This window comes from Theropithecus gelada, chromosome 7a (assembly GCF_003255815.1).
Source record: "Theropithecus gelada isolate Dixy chromosome 7a, Tgel_1.0, whole genome shotgun sequence".
NCBI classification, from domain to species: Eukaryota; Metazoa; Chordata; class Mammalia; order Primates; family Cercopithecidae; genus Theropithecus; species Theropithecus gelada.
Genome location: NC_037674.1, coordinates 53,945,869 through 53,967,461, shown reverse-complemented (window position 1 = coordinate 53,967,461; position 21,593 = coordinate 53,945,869). Strand labels below are relative to the sequence as shown.

The 21,593-nt window shown below is 45.1% G+C and overlaps 1 protein-coding gene across 2 annotated transcripts in view; it reads left to right on the top strand.

Annotated features, from left to right (window-relative positions):
* Positions 1-21,593, top strand: part of TBC1D2B (TBC1 domain family member 2B) — an 80,780-nt gene that overhangs the window by 47,357 nt on the left and 11,830 nt on the right. For both annotated transcript variants that reach the window (XM_025390317.1, XM_025390318.1), the window contains exons 5-10: positions 3,173-3,411; positions 4,120-4,503; positions 10,716-10,826; positions 12,216-12,409; positions 15,355-15,849; positions 19,290-19,407. In XM_025390317.1, coding sequence (XP_025246102.1) covers positions 3,173-3,411; positions 4,120-4,503; positions 10,716-10,826; positions 12,216-12,409; positions 15,355-15,849; positions 19,290-19,407 — 1,541 coding nt within the window. The remainder of the gene's footprint in view (positions 1-3,172; positions 3,412-4,119; positions 4,504-10,715; positions 10,827-12,215; positions 12,410-15,354; positions 15,850-19,289; positions 19,408-21,593) is intronic.

Genomic DNA, 21,593 nt, shown 5'->3' with positions numbered 1-21,593 from the left:
GTCGCATCACATCTGAAGCCACATCATCTGTTTCTCTCTTTTGATGTTAAGATTGATCAAAGTTTAGGGTTGTCATCCTGATCCATTCATAAAATTCTCTGTCAGCCTTTTGCCTGATGCTTTTAACAACCATTTACAATCCTAGATTTATTTATGCATTTATTTAATTTATTGAGACAGAGTCTCACTCTGTCACACAGGGTGGAGTGCAGTGGTGTGATCCTGGCTCATTGCAACCTCTGCCTCCCAGGTTCAAGAGATTCTGCCTCAGCCTCCTGAGTAACTGGGATTACAGGCCCCCACCACAATGCCTGGCTAATTTTTGTATTTTCAGTAGAGATGGTGTTTCATCATGTTGGCCAGGCTGTCCTTGAACTCCTGACCTCAGGTGATTTGTCCACCTTGGTCTCCCAAAGTACTAGGATTACAGGCGTGAGCCACTGTGCCCGGCCACAGTCCTAGATTTGTTAATTCATTAAGAGAATATTGATGTTTTAAACATAAAATAAGAATAAATAATTTTGAAATTCCACCTTATGCCTGATTCTAGCATGGGGCAGCAGGAATAGGGTGCAGGATTTGAGGAAACCTTTATTGGGAGAGTAAGCACTTAGGAAAGGAAATATTTTTTCTGTCTCCTAGAAAAGGACTGTCATGATTTGCTGTGAGAGGGAGCTTACCTGTGCTCCATAGGATCCTGGTGTAGAACCCACTGGTCCAGTATGACATGGTGTAGAATGTGGCCACACTGAATGTGCTGAATTACCTAATGCATGGCAAGGCCAGTGGGAGTGCCAAGGAGAGGGGCTCAGTATGAGCTGATAATGCTACCTGGAGGAAAAGAGATTAAAACTGGGGATTTAGGTTATTGAAAATAAGTACTGTTGGCTGTGACTTCCAGTAGAGACTAAGGGTGAAATGGAAGGATGAATGTGAGCAGGACTGGGGAGGAGAAATCGGGAGCACTTAGTGAGTCGGGACAGGAGGAGAAACTCCCTGCACCATGGAGAGTGTTTTCTTGACGGATGACAGCCTTCTTAGCCCTCTGCCCAGCCCTTCATCCCCTTTGAGGGGAGTTTACGTGATAGACAGGGAGAGACAAAGATGTCACTAGACTTTGATCTTACACTCTTCATGGGTATTTCCTGAAACAGCTCCAAGAATCAGCCCTCCAACTTGTCCATATTATTCACAGAAAGTGAACTACCCTTCCTTAATTTTCCCCAATCTTTAAGTAAACTTTTTATTGATGTATAACATACAGGAAAGTCCCCAAATCAGAAATATATAGCTCAGTGAGTTGTCACAAAGTGAATACATCCATGTAACCAGCACTCACTTTAAGAAAGACAACTATGCCAGCACCCCAGGAGCCAGCTGCCATCCCCGTGCCCTTTCCAGTCACTAGTCTGCCCCAGGGAACCGCTGTGCTGATTCCTAACAGTGTAGGTTGGTTCTGCCTGTTTTCTAACTTTATATAAATCACACTTACATAATATATACTCCCTTGTGTCTCCTCTTTGTAATTTGAATATATATATTTGAATCTATCTACACTGACATTTATTTAGATCCCATAGTATTTTTTTTTCTTTTTTAGTGATGGAGTCTCTGTGTTGCCCAGGCTGGCCTTGAACTCCTGGGCCTAAGCTGCCCTCCTGCCTCAGCCTCCAATAGCTGGGACTACCGGTACATGTCCCTGTGCCTGGCCTGACAGTATTTCTGAATACTCGTTTTTGTTTTTGTTTGTTTGTTTTGTTTTTTGAGACAGAGATTCGCTCTTGTTGCCCAGGCTAGAGTGCAATGGCTTGATCTCGGCTCATTGCAACCTCCGCCTCCCGGATTCAAGTGATTCTCCTGCCTCAGCCTCCTGAGTAATTGGGATTACAGGCATGTACCACCACGCCCAGCTAATTTTGTATTTTTAGTAGAGACAAGGTTTCTCCATGTTGGTCAGGCTGGTCTCCAATGCCCAACCTCAGATGATCTGCCCACCTTGGCCTCCGAAAATGCTGGGATTACAGACGTGAGCCACCATGCCCGACCCCAAATACCCACTTTTTAAGAAGGGGAATATAGTCATGCTTTAAAACATGCATGTCTTAGTTTGTTTTATATTGTTATAACAGAATACCATAGACTAGGTAATTTATAATGAACAGAAATTTATTTGGCTCATGGTTCTGGGACTAGAAGTCCAAAAGCATGGCACTGGCATCTGGGGAGGGCCTTTGTTCTGTGTAGTCCCTTGGCGGAAGGCAAGAGAGAAAGAGAGCAAGAGAGGGCAAGAGTGAGGGAGAGCCAGGGTACCAAACTTGTTTTTATTACAGATCTGCTCTGGTGATAACTAACCTACCCTGGTGATAACAACATTAATCCATTCACAGGGGCAGAGTCCTCATGACCTAATCACCTGTTATTAGGCCCCACTTCCCAATACTGTTACATTGAGGATTAAATTTCTAACACATAAACTTTGGGGGACACATTCAAAGCATAACGATGTTTGTACGTTTAAAAAAAACAACATACATTTGAGTGTTCTTGGTTTTTTGCTAAGGACAAATTAGCAAAAATAGGATGCTTAATATGTCTTAGTTTTCCATGAAAAATGATCCTGTGATAGAGTCTTCCAAGGAAGGATCCAATGGGGGGAAATCAATCATCTCTGGTTGAAGCATGTTGGTTACTATCTAGAATGCAGTGGGGCAGAGTCGTCAATCTCCTGTAGTTCTCAAAGTGGTGAATGCCAGACTCCCTGGAGGATGATTTGTGAGGATGCTTTATTTTGTTATAGTTTCCAAAAGGAAGATGTGGCTTGCGTTTAAAATACAAGTTTTGGCCAGGCATGGTGGCTCACGCCTGTAATTCCATCACTTTGGGAGGCCAAGGCGGGTAGATCCGAGGTCAGGAGATCGAGACCATCCTGGCTAACACAGTGAAACCCCATCTCTACTGAAAATGCAAAAAATTATGCAGGCGTGGTGGCGGGCACCTGTAGTCCCAGCTACTGTGCAGGCTGAGGCAGGAGAATGGTGTGAACCCGGGAGGCGGAGCTTACGGTGAGCCAACATTGCGCCACTGCACTCTAGCCTGGGCAACAGAACGAGGCTCCGTCTCAAAATAATAATAATAATAATAATAATAAAATACGAGTTTTATTTTTATATAGGAGTAACTGGCTCAGGATTCCCCTTTGATTTTGGACGTAACCCCTACAAAGGAAAGCGCCCTTTGAAAGACATAATTGGGTCGTACAAAAATCGTCACAGCAGTGGTGACCCTTCAAGTGAAGGCACATCAGGCAGTGGCAGCATCAGCATCAGGAAGCCGGGCTCCGAAATGCAACTGCAGATCCAGAGCCAGCAGGAAGAGCTGGAACGGTTAAAGAAAGACCTATGCAGTCAGAAGGTAACTTCTTCTGGTTTCTGTCTTACCCCACATCAGCAGGCCAAGGATGGGAGGAATAAAGCCCAATTTATGTTTCCCTGAGTCTGGGAACAGCTTTATTTCCTAGAAGTTGCTTTTCCTCTGGAGGTTTCATATTGCCATGGCCATCATCTAGGCACGGCTGCTGTGCGTAATCATTGGTTCAGAGGTGTTTGCATTTGCAAGGAGAGTGAAGATCTGTCAAAGGAGGACAGAGGAGGTTGCTGTCTGCACCCACCGCCCAGTCCTGCCCCTGAGGTTGAATCTCCCTGAACACAGTTTCAGCCCAGAGTTCTTTAACAGTCGTTAAAAAGAGTTTCTGCATCCTATTCAACAACAGTTTCCTGAGCTAATCAGATCGAATTACATTTAATTGTTCAGTAGTTCAGTGACTCTTAGAGCACAGATTTTTTAATACCCATGAACATTTACTGGACACCATTGCTAATTACAGTACACATGTCCATTATTTCCTGTTTCCTATTACTGTTCTCTACAGACAGTCTTTATGGAATAAATATTTTTTTCCTCTATTTTTGAGATCCTTCAAGAGGAAGTTCAGTATTAAAATGTTTCCAGTAAAGTTTCTACATTTCCTCAAATTCTGTCAATTGCTCTATGTAATGTTGTCATAATTTCTGCTTTTCCTCCCCTCCTTACCCTTCACTCCATTCTCCTTTTGGCTCCCAGGAGCTTGTTCGACTGCTCCAGCAGACAGTCCGGTCATCCCAGTATGACAAGTATTTCACAAGCAGCCGGCTCTGCGAGGGGGTCCCAAAAGACACGCTCGAGCTTCTGCACCAAAAGGATGATCAGATTCTGGGCCTTACCAGCCAGCTGGAGAGGTTCAACCTGGAGAAGGAGAGCCTTCAGCAGGAAGTGAGGACGCTGAAGAGCAAAGTGGGCGAGCTCAACGAGCAGCTGGGGATGCTCATGGAGACCATCCAAGCCAAGGATGAGGTCATCATCAAGCTCAGCGAGGGCGAGGGCAGCGGGCCTCCTCCCACTGTGGTGCCCAGCTCCCCTTCAGCCGCGCCTGTTGCCAGGGACCAGCTGGAACTGGACAGGCTCAAAGTAAGAGCAGGGCAGGGGCTCTGGTGATTGGCATGAGAGACCACAAATGTCACCCTAGAGGCCTGGCCTCCATGAGCTGATTTGGTGTGATGGACAGCTACACACCTTTTTTTTTTTTTTTTTTTCCACAAGTGTAACAGGACTTACCATCAAATAATCATTAATCATCTATGGAGCTTCCTTGGAAAAGGAAACTCTTGCTGTTATTTGGAACAGTTTCAAATCCTTCCCCTCCCTTGCTTTCAAGCAACTGAGACTTACCTTTCTATATATACCACCCTTAGTACTTCATTATCCCGTGTATCATACAGAGGCTGTTTCTTACCCCTCTTGTGTACATGAAAGCACACACAAACTTAATTTGTAAAGTTTGCTGCAGGACCTAGTGGATGCCTGCTTTGGGAGCATTGTTCCTAACAGCTAGTATAGGATTAGCTGGGGAAGCGGACTCCAGCTTCCAAGCAGGCCTAGGAAGAGGGTCTGTTCACAGTCAGTGCCCCCAACACCCAAGATGGGAGGGTACTGACACTTAGTAGGAAGGACAGCTTTCCTCCCCATGTCCCTCTCTGGGCTAGCCCTCAGGGTGGGAGGCTATTTCCTGAACGGAAGTGACCCTCCAAGTCATGCCTGGGGTGGTGACCAACTGATGTGGTAGGAGGAACACACAGCATTTGTGAGAGGCGGGGGCAGCCTGCATTTCTCTTCTTGCCCATAGAGAAGCCTCCTGTTTCAGAGGGGAAGCCACAGGGAGGATCATAACATTCTTGCTGCCACCAGTTCTTGAGACTTTGTTGGAGTGGTTTTAGGTGGACACGTGGCCCCCAGGACCTGGGGCATCAAGTATAGCCCGTTTGACCCCAGCAGACCCCAAACATGTCTGTAGCTACTAGTCTCAGCCCCAAGGCATTCCTTACCTGGCCACCCTCATCTTGCAAATAATGTGTTTTCAAAGGTGTTTGGCTCTGGATGGAGCTTGTCCTTGGAGGACCGAGGTTTGTTACTGCCCAGGTTGTTACTGAGCATTTGCTTCATGCCTAGCAGTACCTTTCAGGTACTGCCAATGCATTTAGTGAGGGAATGATGGGCATGCTGGGCACCCTGAAGATAATTCCAAAACAGAAGTAAAAACACTGGAATCATGGCAGCAGGGCTGGAATATGTACATGGTCCACAGAGTGACCACTTCTCACTGATAACACCCATTGGATATGTGAGGCCCAGAGGATTTATGAATGAGAAAATCCAAAACAACAATAAAACCTCTGGTCTCAATACTTTACCCTTATATCTACTATTAAAAAAAAAAAGCTGGCGGTGCATGATGGCTCACGCCTGTGATAGCAGCACTTTGGGTGACTGAGGTGGGCACACTGCTTGAGCCCAGGAGTTTGAGACCAGTGTAGGCAACATAGTGAAACCCCATCTCTACCAAAAAAAAAAAAAAAAAGGCCAGGCATGGTGGCTTGTACTTGTAGTCCCAACTACTCAAGAGGCTAAAGTGGGAGGATTGCTTGAGCCCTGGAGAGCAGAGCAAGGCTGCAGTGAGCTGAGATCCTACCACCACACTCCAGCCTGGATGACAAAGTGAGACCCCGTTGCAAGAAAAAAATAGCCTTTGTGGGTTTTTTTGTTTTTTGTTTTTTTGTTTTTTAAATAAGAGGTATTGGTTAACGTTGCCAATGGAAGTTGGGTTTTTTAATGTACACAACATTGAATATACATGACCCTAAATATATACCCATCAATAATACAAATTTTGGGATTACTTAATGAGAGCAGAAATTTTTATTTTTATGTATTTTTTTTTTGAGACAGTGTTTTGCTCTGTTGCAGGCTGGAGTGCAGTAGTGCAATTTCAGCTCACTGCAGCCTTAACCTCCCTGGCTCAAGAAATCCTCTGGCCTCAGCCTCCTGAGTAGCTGGGTGGGACTAGAGGCGTACATCACCACACCCAGCTAATTTTTATATTTTTAGTAGAGACAGAGTTTCGCCGTGTTGCCCGGGCTGGTCTTGAACTCCCAAGCTCAAGTGATCCTCCTGAGATTACAGGCATGAGCCATGGCACCCAGCAGACAGGTGAAGGTTTTATTTTGCAAGTGTGTCTATTTCTGTAGTGTGTAGAATAGTACTATAGTGGTGGGTTTTCAGGGCGTGCATGACACTCGACAGTGGGGAAGACGTGTGGAGCAGGTTTTCCGGGGGAGCAAGCCGGGGTTGTGTGAAGAGTATGCTTCGTGGCTGTCGCGACTGTGTAGCTCCTTCTATAGGCAGCTGATGGAGCTGATTGGGATACAACGCTGATCAGAACAGGACATTCCCTCCTCTTTTCTTTCTGCAGCTTAATGGGTGGGGTGGTTTTGAATCAGCCATGAAGTTTTTTTTCCTCCAACATTTCTCAACAAATTTAACAATTTTTAACAACTTAAGCCTGTGAGTGACCCCAGAATATCACAACCGTGAGGTGATGTAGTGACAGTTGAACAAGAGGCAAAGTAGTTGTTAGGTGGATTCCGGGTGAGACAATTGAGGCCTGCCTGGGTCCATGACCTCATGCTGTCTGACACTGCTCTGTTATTGCCAGTGCTGGGAGTCCCTCTGCAATGCAGAAGGTGTTCACACCTCATATAGGTCTCCTCTGCAGTGGCACTGGGAGAACTGGAAAGGCTCCAAGGAGAAAGAGGGAGTGCACTGACAGAAGTGGGTGTTCTGATGTGCGTTCCTTCATAGCCCTTCAGCTCTAGACAGGGTATGGTTGAAGAAGAAATATTGATTCCTACTTCTGATTCCAAATTTAAAATGTCTTAAGTGGAAAAATATATATATTTAAGATATGTTTATTTAAAGCATATTTTATATATTTTTTAATTTTAAATATATGTTTATGTATCTTTTTTGTTATTGCCGTTCTTGACCAGGTTTCATGCTTTATTGTCAGTGGATGCTGCCTGTAAAGATTTCTGCCATTTGGAATTTGCTAACTTTTTTTGGTGTAGTCTAACGCTTTTTGTTTCTGTAGTATTCTGAGACAGGAATAAACATTGGTCCTAGGATTTTGCCACCCTAGTGATTTAAGTCATTCTTTTTCTATGTTTCCTTCCAATCCTTTTCTATGTTTCCATAATGCTTCCATTTGTGAAGTATATGGACTTTCGGATTGTTCCATTCAGCATTGTGGCCCCAGCACTTCCACATTGCTTTCATTAGCGATTTCAGTGTTGTCCATCCTTTGTGTTGTCATTTACTTCATCCTTGTCTTTCTTCCTGTGTTTGCTGTTCCATGAATACCTCCATGCCTACAGCTTCTCCTTCCAGCTCATCTATGCATCCAGCTTTGTGCCTACTCTTTTATTCTGCACGGGTACACAGGCACTGCACTCCTGGGCCTCACGGTTTAGTTTAGAGGCACAAACAGAAAAGCAGAATGACAACTGGAGCAAGCACCAGGAGGGAAGGGGATGTGGAACAGCATGGGGTGATGCTTTACATGACCTCTGGAGCCAGCCCTGGTTGGATTCAGAGTCAGATCACCACTTAGGACCTCTGACTTGGGCAGGTGAATTCATGTCTCTGCTTCAGTGTGTTTGTCTGTGAAATAGTGCTTATTTTCATCATAGGTATTGTAAGGGTTACAGGCAGTAATCCACGTAAAGCCCTCCCTCACGCAGTGCCTGGCTCCTCATAGGGTCTTCACTATTGAGTGTTGTTATTGCTGTGGTCATCATCATTCTAGAGAAAGTAGCTGTAATATAAATGATCAGGACTTAACTTAGATTGTAACACAAATTTTAAGTTAAAGACATACATGACAGCTGATGTTACTTGCTTTCACTGACCCACCTTGTATCACTCAGTCTCTATCCATCACTGTTGAGTGTTTTCTTCAGTTGCCCTTCAGCCAGCTTTCCTTTGGCTGACCTGCCTTTTAGTAATATGTTTGCTTAATCTTTCCAAATATGAGACCTTTGGCCAGGTGCAGTAGCTCATACCTGTAATACCAGTGCTTTGGGAGACCTGAGGCAAGAGGATCACTTGAGGCCAAGAGTTTGAGACCAGCCTGGGCAACATAGTGAGATCTCATCTCTACAAAAAAAAAAAAAAAAAAAAAAAAAATTAGCTGGATGTGGTGGCCATGCCTGTGGTCCTAGCTACTCAGGAGGCTGAGGTGGGAGGATCACTTATGCCCAGGAGTTCGAGACTGCAGTGAACTATGACCATGCTAGTGCACTCCAGCCTGGGCAACAGAGTTAGACCTTGTCTCCCACCCTTTTTTTTTTTTTTTTTTTTGATACAGAGTCTCACTGTTTCACCCAGGTTGGAGTGCAGTGGCATGATCTTGGCTCACTGCAGCCTCTGCCTCCTGGGGTCAAGTGATTCTCATGCCTCAGAAAGGGTAGTTGGGACTAGAGGTGTGCACTACCACACCTGGCCAATTTTTTTTTTTTTTCTTTGTATTTTTAGTAGAGACAGGGTTTTGCCATGTTAGCCAGGCTGGTCTCAAACTCAAGTGATCCTCCTGCCTTGGCCTCCCAAAGTGCTGGGATTATAGGCACGAGTCACCATGCCCAGCCAACTTTGTTTCTTTAAAAAAAAAAAAAAAAAGCTTTAAGACACCAGTAGAAAGGAGATACAGGTGAGAAAAGGAAGTCCAATATTCAACATTTCAAGTACTTGTCATGACGTGGTTTTGCTCAGGCTGAGTATGATGCCTATCGAAGTTCTTGTGGGAGTCAGGGGCCTGAGACCATGGAGCTAAGAGCCCACTGGTCTGGCTCTCAGAAGTCTGATTTGCAGCCTAGACAGTAACTGGGCAACTTTCTATGGCTCAATTCTTCACCTCAAAAATAAAGATGGTGAGAATGGCTGCCTAAGAGTTGTGAGTTTTAAACAAGATTAGGAATCTCACATGCCTAGCACAGGGCACCTGTAACCCATTGCAAGTGCTCCATAAATGTTAGTGATTAAAGGGAACATTGAACCATTTTCAGTTCTGCATTTTATGGGGGAAATGGTATAATCCCGTGGTGGTTTCTCGTTTGGCGATGAGGAATTTCTATAGCCACATCTCTGGGGAGCAGCAGCAGTCTCCTGCCTGTGGTATCACCAGTCTGTCTTGACTCCCCTGGCCTGCTCTTTGAGCTGTCTTGAACATAATTTCTTCTGTGATTGGGAGATCAGGAACCTCACACACCAGCCTGTCAGATTATAAAAGAGAAACAATTAGAAGCGGGGCGGGACGGGGAGAAGAGACACATTTATAAAAGACTGAATTTGTAAAGAAGATTCAGAAGTCACTGCGTCAGAGGTGATTTGGATTAGTATCCTTAGCAGCGTCTTCAGTTCATTGTTTTTATTATTAGGAAAGTCTAAGGAAGTTTTCTGAGCTTCGTTTTCAGTGCTTTACATGAAAACACTGTACCCCCTTTTTGGTTTGCTTTTTGTTGCTGTTGGCTCCTTTCAGCTTTCTTGCTTGGAGTTTCAAGGGCTGAAGCCAACATGACATGTGCCCCGCCCCAACCTGCTCTCACAGTTGGACTTGGCAGAACTTGTCACCAGCTTGTTATGTTCTTTTATAGACAGAAAGCAAATAAGCAAAGGTTAACAATTGGCTAATTTAAGTGAAGGCTATATTGTGTTAATCGTACTTTTCTTTCAACTTTTCTGTAAGTTTGAAATTTTTCAATGTTGAAGAATATGTTCTCTTACGTGCCTTATACATTGTAGGTCGTAGGATTTGTTGTTAAGAGTGATTTTTAGTTATGAACTGTATATGTATGTAACCTTTTTTTTTTTACATAAACTGGATAAGTGAAGATGAGAACCTTCAGAAAATATGTTGTTTCTCTAGTTTAAAAAAAAAGTAAGATATTGCTTTTTTTTTAACCACCTCAATGAATATAGAATATGGATAAAATGTTTGCATAGATTTAGGAATATGTCATATTTATTTCTCCTGTCATCAGTTGAGAAAAACTACCATAATTAAATAAAAATATCTTCTCCATCACGGCCATCATGCCTGCCTGCCTTCTACTACTGTAAATGGCTAAAAAGATTAATCGGAAAGTGCCTTTTAACAACTTCTAGTTCTTTAGAACTTACTCTAACTTAGCAGGGCTATTTGATTGGTGAGGCAGCAAGATACTGACTACATAGGGTAATTAATTAGTCAATATTCAACCAATATGAATTCAGGGATTTTTTTTTTCTAACAGGATAATCTACAGGGGTACAAAACCCAAAACAAATTTCTAAATAAGGAGATTTTGGAACTCTCAGCTCTACGAAGAAATGCAGAAAGGAGAGAGAGGGATCTGATGGCAAAGGTGGGTCAGGATAGATGGATTCTTTACCTGGTGGGAGGTAAGGTTAGGAAACCATTAAAATTAAGCATGCTTTACAAACCGGTTCAACTCCCAGGCTTAGAGAGATGTGGTTACTGATAACAAAATATGTTTAAAATATATATAGTACATAGAGATATATAGTTAGTCTTATTTTATCTCTGATGAAGACAAAGATAAATGCCCTGAGATGTGAGTTTTTCACATAAACTGGGTAAGAATGAGAAGCTACAGCAAATGTGTTCAGTTTCTCTAGTTAAAGAAAAAGAACATAAGGTATTGCTTTCTTTGTGTGTTACCTTTGTTCATAAGCATTTTTTTTTTTTTTTTTTTTTTGTGAATTTGTTTTTATTGGGGAACAGGGCACAGGGTGGAAGATGTCACCTTGGGCTATGGTGTGTCCCACCTCCCAGAGAATGTCCATTTGCATTCTAATCTTCCTGGGATGCTTTATGGAACTTTTTCTTTTTCTTGGAGCTGCTCTTGCCAGCTGCCTCTTCAGGTCCACTGCTGACTGGCTCCTCTTTGGAGAATTTCCTCTTTTTCTTGGAGCCACTTCTGTGGCCTGCCTCTTCGGGGTCATTAACTGTTTCCTCCTGTTCATAAGCATTTTTAATGGACTTTGAAGAAAACAAACTAAATATATAATTATAAGGTCCCCTAAATTAAGATTATTTGGGTTTTGGTTTATGCTGTTCAGTTTGTATTTATGGAGATGGTGAGGTGAATGCCGCCTCTGTGGACCCAGTAGGGTTGTTGTGAAAGTCCGATATGATTATGGCTGGAAGGGGCTTTACACAAAGTGTAATAGGACCACAAACATTTCAGCTGTCATCAAATGAGTTGTAGTCAGATGACACTTGTCAACAGCTGTTATATACCTGATAAACTTTTTTGAACAGAACTTGAAGCATCTTCCCAGACCTTATTCCTGCGTTTTTTTCCAGGGTATATTTGATTTGTCTGATAAGGTGGCAGATGGGAGCTAGTCCTGGACCACAGTGCCCTTAAATAGAATGGGTATAGCATGGAGTGGCCACTCATGGGCCATGTGCCAAATGGCACCGAGCTGGACCTCAGTAATTGGCATGTAGTAATTGGCATGTAGCCTGTCCAGAGGTGATGCATTTGTTGGCATCCGAAGGTCTGATTATCAGCACTCCTCTATAAGGAAGAGAGGAGCCCACTGCAGGCCATTTTAAACGTGACAGGTGGTCTGTGGCATAAATTAATTTATTGTCTTTGATACAGTCTGTCTCTGGCTCACTTCCTAATAGTTTTGGGTTTGTTGTTCACTGGTTATTTCAGTATCTAAATATTGCTCTTCCTGTGTCTCTGTCTGGATGGAGGTAACCACCACATTCTCTGCAGTATTCTAGCCTGGAAGCCAAGCTCTGCCAGATAGAAAGTAAATACCTGATATTGCTCCAAGAAATGAAGACACCAGTGTGCTCAGAAGACCAGGGGCCCACCCGGGAGGTCATAGCCCAGTTGCTGGAGGATGCTCTGCAGGTTGAAAGCCAAGAGCAGCCAGAGCAAGCATTTGTTAAACCTCATCTTGTCAGGTAAAGGTGCTAGTGACTGTTGGGAGTAGTGCACCCCATTTCTGAAGTCCCTTTTTCAACAGCAGGAACCAGCTAGTGACTGTTGGGAGTAGTGCACCCCATTTCTGAAGTCCCTTTTTCAACAGCAGGAACCATTCGCAGAAAGCCGTACACAACTGTGTGTCTCATTTGGTGCTCATGACAAATGCTGTCAGGTCAGCAGAACAGGTAATGTCTTCATTCTCCCCTAGTAATCAAGTCATAGAGCAGGGACTTACCACAGGTCTTCTGATTGCAAGACCTATTTCTCGTGTAAGTAAGGGAGCCTTCCTTCTGATCCTTGCTTACTTCAGGAGGAGCCGGTCTTCCAAGGAATAGGAACCGTCTGCTAAAACAGCCCTACCCACAGGTAGTTCAAAACAAAGGGGGCCCTTAAGTGAGGAACTGAGCTTACACACACATACACACACACCCCATATATTTTTGGGGAAATCACTGAATCTGGAAGCCCATGATGGATCTTGGATTAAGAACCCTCTCATAACCTGTTTTCTAAAAAAAATTAGACTCATGAAATACTTGAGCCAGGAGAAATCTGCAGATTCACGCAGTTCAGCTTCCTCTTGTTTCCATGACTCAGGACCAGCCCTGTGTCTAGGCCTTGTTTACGGCAGTCTCCTTGCTTCTCCTGCCCCACCCCTGCAGGCCCAGTTGTGAAGCCTTGCTTCAGTTTGACGTGACCTTTCCCTTCTCTGAGCTTACAGCACCAGCCTGCATTGTTTGGGCTACTCAGATAACAGAAATATGCTCAGAAAGTACCCAACACCATCTTTACTAAACACTTTTATGGATGTCTCACAGGTGCCAGGAACTGTGCTAAGGGTTTTATGTGCAGAGTGGTACTTAATGCTCAGTGATGTGGGTGTTTTTATTCTCACTTTACAAGTGAAGAAGCTGGGTATGGAGGTGATATAACTTGCCCAGAGTCACCCAGGCTGTGAGTGGTGAGGACAGGCCCCCAACCGCCTGGATGGTCAGGTTCCCAGGTGCTGGAGCGCCACCTGTACGCTGGGCATTGCTGCTTTGCCCGTCGTGGTGGTGGTTAACTTCTATGAGCTCTTGGAGTGCTTCTGAAGGTGCTGTGTATTCTTCCCATGTAAAAGTGTTTTGTGCTCTTACTACTTACATTGTGTGTTCAAATTTTATATATAAGTAGAATAACCATGTATATTGTTTTATTTTCAACTTTTTCTTATGGAAAATTTAAAACACACAAAGAAGTAGACAGAATTATGTAACATATACCCCTGTGTGCAACTAACTGGAGCACTTGTTAATGTTTTGCCAATATTATTTCATTTTACCTCCCTACTCCCCACAGTTTTTTTTCTGGAATATTTTAAAGCAAATGCCGGACATCACGTCATTCCACTGTAAACATTTCAGTATGTATTTCTGACTGGATACATACTAATCCCAGATACATATCATTTTGAAACTTATTTCCTTCAACATTATTTTCTGAAATTATCCAGGTTGATACAAGTTAACTCCTGAGCCTTTTTTTTTTTTTAAGAGATGGGGTCTCACTCTGTTGCTCTGGCTGGCCTGGACCTCCTGGGCTCAAGCAGTTCTCCTACATCAGCCTCCCAGACAGCTGGGACTACAGACACACACGACTGAGCATGTTTACCTTCTTTGTAGAACATCATTGTATGAATCTACCATGGTGTCTTTATTCCTTCCCCTCATGGAGGACATTTAGATCTTTCCATTTTTCCTTGTTACAGTGATGCAAGGACCATCATGGTCCATATTCCCATGTGCCCACGTGAGAGAGTTTCTCTAGGGTGCAGACTGGAAGTGGAATTCCTGGTATGTAGAAAATACATACCTTTAACTCTGCTAGATCTGATTTTCAAAGTGCTTGAGTAAGTTTACGCTCAGCAGCAGTGTGTGAAAGGCCTTTGTAGTAGTTTTCTTTTACTGGTACAACAAATTATAAACATAGTGGCTTAAAACAACACAACACAAATTTGTCACTTAATAGTTCTGAAGGTCAGTAGCCCAATATGGGTCTCATTGGATTAAAATCCAGGTTTAATTGAGGGCTGCATTTTTTCTGAAGGTTCTGGGATAGTTAATTTCCTTGTTCATTTAAGTTGTTGGTGGAATATAGTTCCTTGCAGTCAGTTGTAGGACTAGGTCGCTTTTTTCTTGCTGGTTGTCAGCTGTGGTTGGCGGCTTCTAGAGCCCCCTGCGTTCTTTGGCCTGGGTCCCCTTTTCCCATCTTCGGGGCGGCAGCAGCAGGTCCAGCGCCTCTCACGCCTCCCATCTCTCCTGCCTGACGTTTCTCTGACTGACTCTTCCACTTTGAAGGGCTCATGAGGATATTTGGGCCCATCCAGATATCCCAGATAATCTCCTTGTTTTAAATTCTGCATTAACATTCCATTAACAACATTCCTATTGCCATGTAACGTAAAACAGCCACAGGTTCCAGGAACTGGGACGTGAACATCTTTATCCCTAATAGCTTATAAATACATTCTTCTTTTTTTTATCTTTTAAAATGATATTTTTAAGCATAAAGTTATACATATGTAGTACATATATGATAAAGAAACATACACACGCATTAATGTAGCCAAATTTATCAGTCTTGTTTTTGTGCTGTTGCCTACATTTTCTTCCATGCTTTTCATATTTTCAGTGTTAAACTGTTTGGGATTGGTTTTTTCCCTGTGTAGTATCAAGTAGAGATCTAATTTAATTTTTCCATATAGATAGTCATTCTAGCTTTATATACTGAGAAGTCGATTATATCCTCACTGATCTGAAATGCTTCTCATAGTTCAAAGTACCACGTGTGCATAATTTGGTTTCTAGACTCTCTTTTTCTGTTGCGTTGGTCTTTGTTGCTAAAACTTTGTCATTTTAATTTTTCCTTTTGTTTTTATCAACAGTGAATATGATATTTATGGGTTCAGGACTGTACCTGAGGATGACGAGGAAGAGAAGTTGGTCGCCAAGGTCCGCGCGTTGGATCTGAAGACTCTCTACCTCACAGAAAACCAGGAAGTCTCCACTGGGGTCAAGTGGGAAAACTATTTTGCCAGTACAGTCAACAGGGAGATGATGTGCTCTCCAGAATTAAAAAACCTTATCCGTGCGGGCATTCCCCATGAGCACCGTTCCAAGGTATGGAAGTGGTGTGTGGACCGTCACACCAGGAAGTTCAAGGACAGCACGGAGCCTGGCCACTTCCAGACATTGCTGCAGAAGGCGCTGGAGAAACAGAACCCGGCCTCCAAGCAGATTGAGCTGGACTTGCTGCGAACTCTGCCCAACAACAAACATTACTCCTGCCCCACCTCAGAAGGCATACAGAAGCTACGCAACGTCCTCCTCGCCTTCTCCTGGCGGAATCCAGACATCGGCTACTGCCAAGGCCTAAACAGGTGGGGGCACAGCACAAAATGTTCCCCCCCCAAAATGTTCCCATTTGCCATTAGGCAACTTGTAGGCACCGGTGCTGCCTGGCAGCTCCCTCCCTTCCTGGTTGGCCAAGAAAAGTCAATATTTTAAAAGAAAAAAGTAGTTGCAGCCAGCCAGTTTTCATGACACAGTGTCCCCAGTTCTAGAAGAACTGAGAGAAACAAACATGCTTTCAGAAAGTATTAAGAACACAAGAGTTTAATTCATTTGAAACTACTGGAGTCTCATTTTTTCCTATTCTCATCACACTTGGGTTTTGATCAGAAGTTTGATTTTATTAGTTTGTAATGCATGGAGTGGAAATTGATGGTCACCCCTTGTTTATGCAGTATACAGGATCTTTTTGTGAATCAAGAAGTCGCCCGAGACAATTATTCAGCTGATTAAAACTTAGCCCTTCATGGACTTAAACTTGTTTCCTTTTAAACTAGAACCTTTAACAGGTCTTGCATACTTCCCTACTTCCATAGGCAGAGGACACTGAAAAGCCTCTCACATTTTCTTGGTGATCCAGGCTCATCCTCCTGAGCTGTGTAGGGATGGGACAAGACCTCAGGAGGACTGAGGTTTGCTCCCCACGAAGCTCTTCCTGTCACTGGACTTTGCACTGACTGCTTCTTAATGGCTTGCGCACTTTCTGCTTACTGCTGTCCTGGCAGTTGTCCATTTATATTTCTGTGTTATGAAAGTAGGTAATCAAGTTTGTAAAAAAAAAAAAAAAAAGGATAAAGGTCCAGTGCAGTGGCTCACACCTGTAATCCCAACACTTTGGGAGGCCAAGGTGGAAGGATTGCTTGAGTCCAGGAGTTTGAAACCAGCCTGGGCAACATGGCGAGACCCCGTCCCTACAAAAAATACAAAAAAAATTGGCTGGGTGCGGTGGGTCACACCTGTAATCCCGGCACTTTGGGAGGTCGAGGCAGGCAGATCAACTGACGTCAGGAGTTCAAGACCAGCCTGGCCAACATGGTGAGACCCTGTCTCTACTAAAAATACAAAACTTAGCCAGACAGTGGCACATGCCTGTAATCCCACCTACTTGGGAGCCTGAGGTAGGAGATTTGCTTGAACCTGGGAGGCAGATGTTGCAGTGAGCCAAGATCGTGCCACTGCACTCTAGCCTGAACAACAGAGGGAGACTCCATCAAAAAAAAAAAAAAAAAAAAATTAGCTGGGCATGGTGGCATATGCCTCTAATCCCAGCTACTTGGAAGGTTGAGGTGGGAGGATCGCTTGAGCCCAGGAAGTTGAGGCTGTAGTGAGCTGTGATCATACCACTATACTCCAGCCTGGGCAACAGAGTGAGACCCTGTCTCAAAAAAAAAAAAAAAAAAAAAAAAAAAAAAAAAAAAAAAAAAAAAAAAGATACGGATAAAGTAAGAATGGAAAAGCTCTGCCTGTGTACCTTAGGAATTCTGTAAGCCGTGCATGAGCTGGAGTTCTGAGTACTGACATTTGTTCTGGCTGCTCACAGGCCTTTTTGCTTCTGCTCCATGCCAGGTATTGACCTCCAGGTAAGGGTTTTCTGTTTGTGTCTGAAATGAGAGTACTGCAGGAAGAAAGGGTTTTAAGCTGGAATGTTATTTGGTTAAGACCTGAAACCAAATGGTTTTCAGTAAGTCACTGTCTCTGTGGTGGTGAGGATAGGGCAGCCTCTCTGTGTGCCCTCAGAAGATGAAAGGGACTAGAGCTACTTCTAGACAGTCTCCATTTTTAAAAAGCCTGTAAGTAGCATCCTGCCTAATGAACCAGTTTTGTTTTGCTTAAAGCCACCATTCACATTGTATACTCAATCTAAAAATTTCTGGAAGCTAGAAACCCCTGAAATTAAGGGTCCTGGTGAGGACTTGAGTATGCCTGTTTGGGGTACAGTAATGCTCCGTTTATTTGGCATTGTTATGGAATCAGTTTTTTCCTACATAAATGATACTTCCAGATAATTGAAGCTTTCTCTCTACACCTCCATCCTCATCACCATTAAAACCTCTGAGTTGTAATTCTTTGGGATTTTTTTCTTCAAAGTATTTGGTACGTGTCCATGCCTTCTGAGCACCCAGAACTTCAGTAGGACAACTGTAGCCTTGTCTAGATGATGGTGATTCAGGCCTATCATCTGGAATATTGGTGAATTTAAGTGATGTCCTCAAAGGCTCTGCCGCTTTCAGACTCTCTACCCTTTCTCCTGGCACCATCAAGTCCTGTGGATTTGGTGTCTCTGCTTGCGTGTCTTGTTTTTCTCTCCTCTGTCTCTGCCAGTGGTCACCATTCTCCTTTCCATCCCATCCCTGCATACTTGAGACATCCTCTTCCTGGACTTTTTTTCCATTTAATTTGAGATGAGTTCATTATAGTTTTATCTAAGGAAAAAATTTCTGAGAAATGGCTTCAGGGGTTTTCCCATGAGTGTTGCTCATAAGCTTTGTGTGATGGGCAGAAGTTTTGGGTTTCAGCTGAGTAGAGGGAGGCCTATCTCTCACCTCTTCCTTTCCATCCTGCTGCTCCAGATTCCCACTTGGAGCCATACCAGGGCTGTTGATTAGTGACAGCATGTAAATAGCTGACCCGTTTCCGTTATGAACAACAAAGCAACTGAGACACATGGTCCTCCTCCCCTGCTGTGCATGCAGCGGACACAGCACTGTTAGCTTCTCCGGGGTGCTATCGTCTGCAGCCCATTTTATTCCTTCAGCCTGGAAGCAAGATGGCATTGGGAAAGCTGTTTTAAACCGCCCTGTGTTCTTTGTTACTTACATTCACCTCTGGATTTTTTTGTGTATGAAAGGGTTATCTGGAACTTCTTGATGAACTCAAAAGAATCAGCTGCATTTGCAAAAGTGTTATAATGAAAACTATTTAATGAGGCTGGTTGATCATTGGGAAACTATTTCATCTTTGAACAAAAACCAAATGAAAGTGGGGAAAAGTAGCTTTGCTTCTCAAATTTTAGGAAATGTCCTCCCCCCCGCTTTTTTTTTTAATGAAGCAAGGTCTCGTTCTGTTACACAGGCTGGAGTGCAGTGGTGCGATCATCATTCACTGTAGCCTTCACCTCCTGGGCTCAAGTGATCCTCCTGCCTCAGACTCCTGGGTAGCTAGGATTACAGGTGTGCGTCACTACTCTTGGCTGATTTTTGTTTTTTGTTTTTTTAGAAATGGGGTCTTGCTATGTTGCCCAGGCTGGTCTTAAACTCCTGGCCTCAAGTGATCTTCCTGTCTTGGCTGCCCAGAGTGCTGGGATAATAGACGTGAGCCATTAAGCCAGGTCCTTATTATTCTTTATTGGAGAACTAGAAATAGTTTTGGCCGTGGGAGAAAAAGTGGCTTAAAGCAGACGGTCTCTGTGGAGACTGTGGTAGCAGCTGTCTGTGCCTGGGCTCTCATCTTGTCCTCCCTTTGCTTGTAGGTTGGTGGCAGTCGCCCTCCTGTACCTGGAACAAGAAGATGCTTTCTGGTGTCTCGTTACCATAGTGGAAGTTTTCATGCCCCGAGACTATTATACAAAGACTCTTTTAGGATCCCAGGTAGTTCTGAAAATTCTGTGTTTCAGTCATCACTTTTAGAATTGCAGCTGAAATGTGACCTGAATTAAACCTGTGGTCGGGGTTGGGGGTTGCTTTGTGTACATGACTTCAGAGACTGATTCCTGAAGACAGCAGGCCACATCTCAGAGGCTGTCCCCAGTCATGGCCTGCTGTTTGTGACTGAGGCCGAGTTGGGTTCATTCAGCCCCCTTCGAACCAGCAGAGACAGACCCGTCCTGCAGGCCTAACATTGTGTTCACTGCTCTGCGCTCTCTTCCCCGGACACAGGCCTACCAGCGGGCTGAGTCATAATCCAGGCGTGCTTGGGTGACTGGTGTGTTAGCTCAGGCTGTCAAGAAATAGATGTCAGGGTGGGATGAGACAAACCAGAGACTTTGGCGTGGGGGAACCCCTGTGGAGGACAAGGGACAGAGAACCTCTAGCCCCAGGAAGGGAGGAGGATGGGGAGGAGAGTCCCAGACCCTGTGCAGTGACCACCATGAAGTCCTGAGGAAGTCTGGGCAGGGCCAGTGGGGAGCCCTCAAGCCAAGGGCAGTGACCAAGGCACCCACCTCCACAGATGGGCTGCATTCGTGCCCCTGCCGCACCCGTGCCCTGCTGCTGGAAATGAACATGGTGATGCACCAGAGGGGCAGCAGCAGAGCCTGCAGTCACCTCCCACAGTGGGGGTCTGAGTGGCGCATTTCATGCCGTCCACACCTGGAGTCTGATGCCAGGGGCCAGGGCAGGGTGATAAGGGCTGGGAGAGCCCAGTGTTTCCGTCTTTGCTTGGGACGGTCCTGGCCCTGGACCAGATCCTTGGCCCTTGCATCATCCCTAGGCTGAGCTGGGGCTGCTGTCGGCACTGGCTTCCCCATAAGCTGGCATGTGGCCCAGCCTCAGGCAGCTTCTCTCTTAGCCACAGCTGTGCCCGTGTGTGCCTACTCTGTCTCTTGTCTCTTCTCCAGGTCTGTGCCCCCACCTGGCCTACCTGCTCACAGCCTCTCCTTGCCCTTCTCCTGCACCACTCGGTGTCACAAGGCCTGGACCCACAGGCCAGCGAGAGGTGCTGGCAGGAGGCTGAAGGGTGACAGGAGGGACTGAAGGGGTTTTCCCTCTCCCCGTCTCGGGCACTGTCTCTGAAGGTGGCTTTGTCTCCTCTGTGCCCAGCTCCTGTTCGGTGTTTCCTCTGTACCAACAGCTGACCCTACCGGCTCCCTTCATTGCTCCCCGCAGGGTGGCTTTCTGCCCTTGCTATAACTCTGGGCTGCCTCGCCGTCAGCTGTTTGGCTTCTCAGCTTTTCTCTCAACGGTGTGGCCAGCCTCTGGATGACATTCACTCTGTGACACATATTTAGAGGGACTTCCATTTTCCTGGCTGGACCCTGAGCGAGTGTTCTTTGCATTTGCATTTCTGCCTTTGGAGGGAGGGTCATCATTATTGCCTCCTATTTCCGCCTGTGCTCCTCACCTCTCTAGCTCCCCAGGCTGGAAACTCAAGCCATCCTGGACTCTTGCCTCCTTCCCCTGTATCCCTGCCGTCAACATTTCTAGTGCTGCCACCTGCCTGGAAGCTTACATCTGTGTCCCCTTTTTGTCCGTCTCACCACAGTGGGACCACCGTCCCCTCTCCATCACTGCAGTTGCCTCTCTCCTTTCTTCCCGCTGCCACTCGCCTACTGCTCCAGTTTAACCTCTGTCTCACTCAGGCTTTCAGTCTCGTCCCTCTGCTGCTGTTGTCCGGGGCTCCTCAGGGTAAAGATGCCTTTGAATGCCGCCAGGGCCCTCCTTCCTGCCCGCTGATGGGACATATGTTCTCTGGGCATGCCCATCCTCTGGGTACTTTCCTACGTAATCCCTCTACTGGAACAACATCCCATTGTTCATCTCCCTGGGAAGCTCCTGTGCAGCCTTAGCACACAGACCATCTCCTCTGTGAGTGGTCCTCCCTGCCCCAAGGCAGGCACGGGGCCCTGCTGCTGTTCCCGCTGCTCCGGTGCAGGCCTCTGGGACAGCAGCCACCTGATTGGATCATCCTTGTGTGCCTGCTTGTCCTCCAGCTAGTCAGTGGTACCTGAGGGCCATGGCCCTGTCTTTCCTTTTTCTTTCTTTTTCCTTTTCCTCTATGCCTGGCACCCCACATAGTAAATGTTTGAACTTACATGAGCTACTCTTTGACGAGGGAA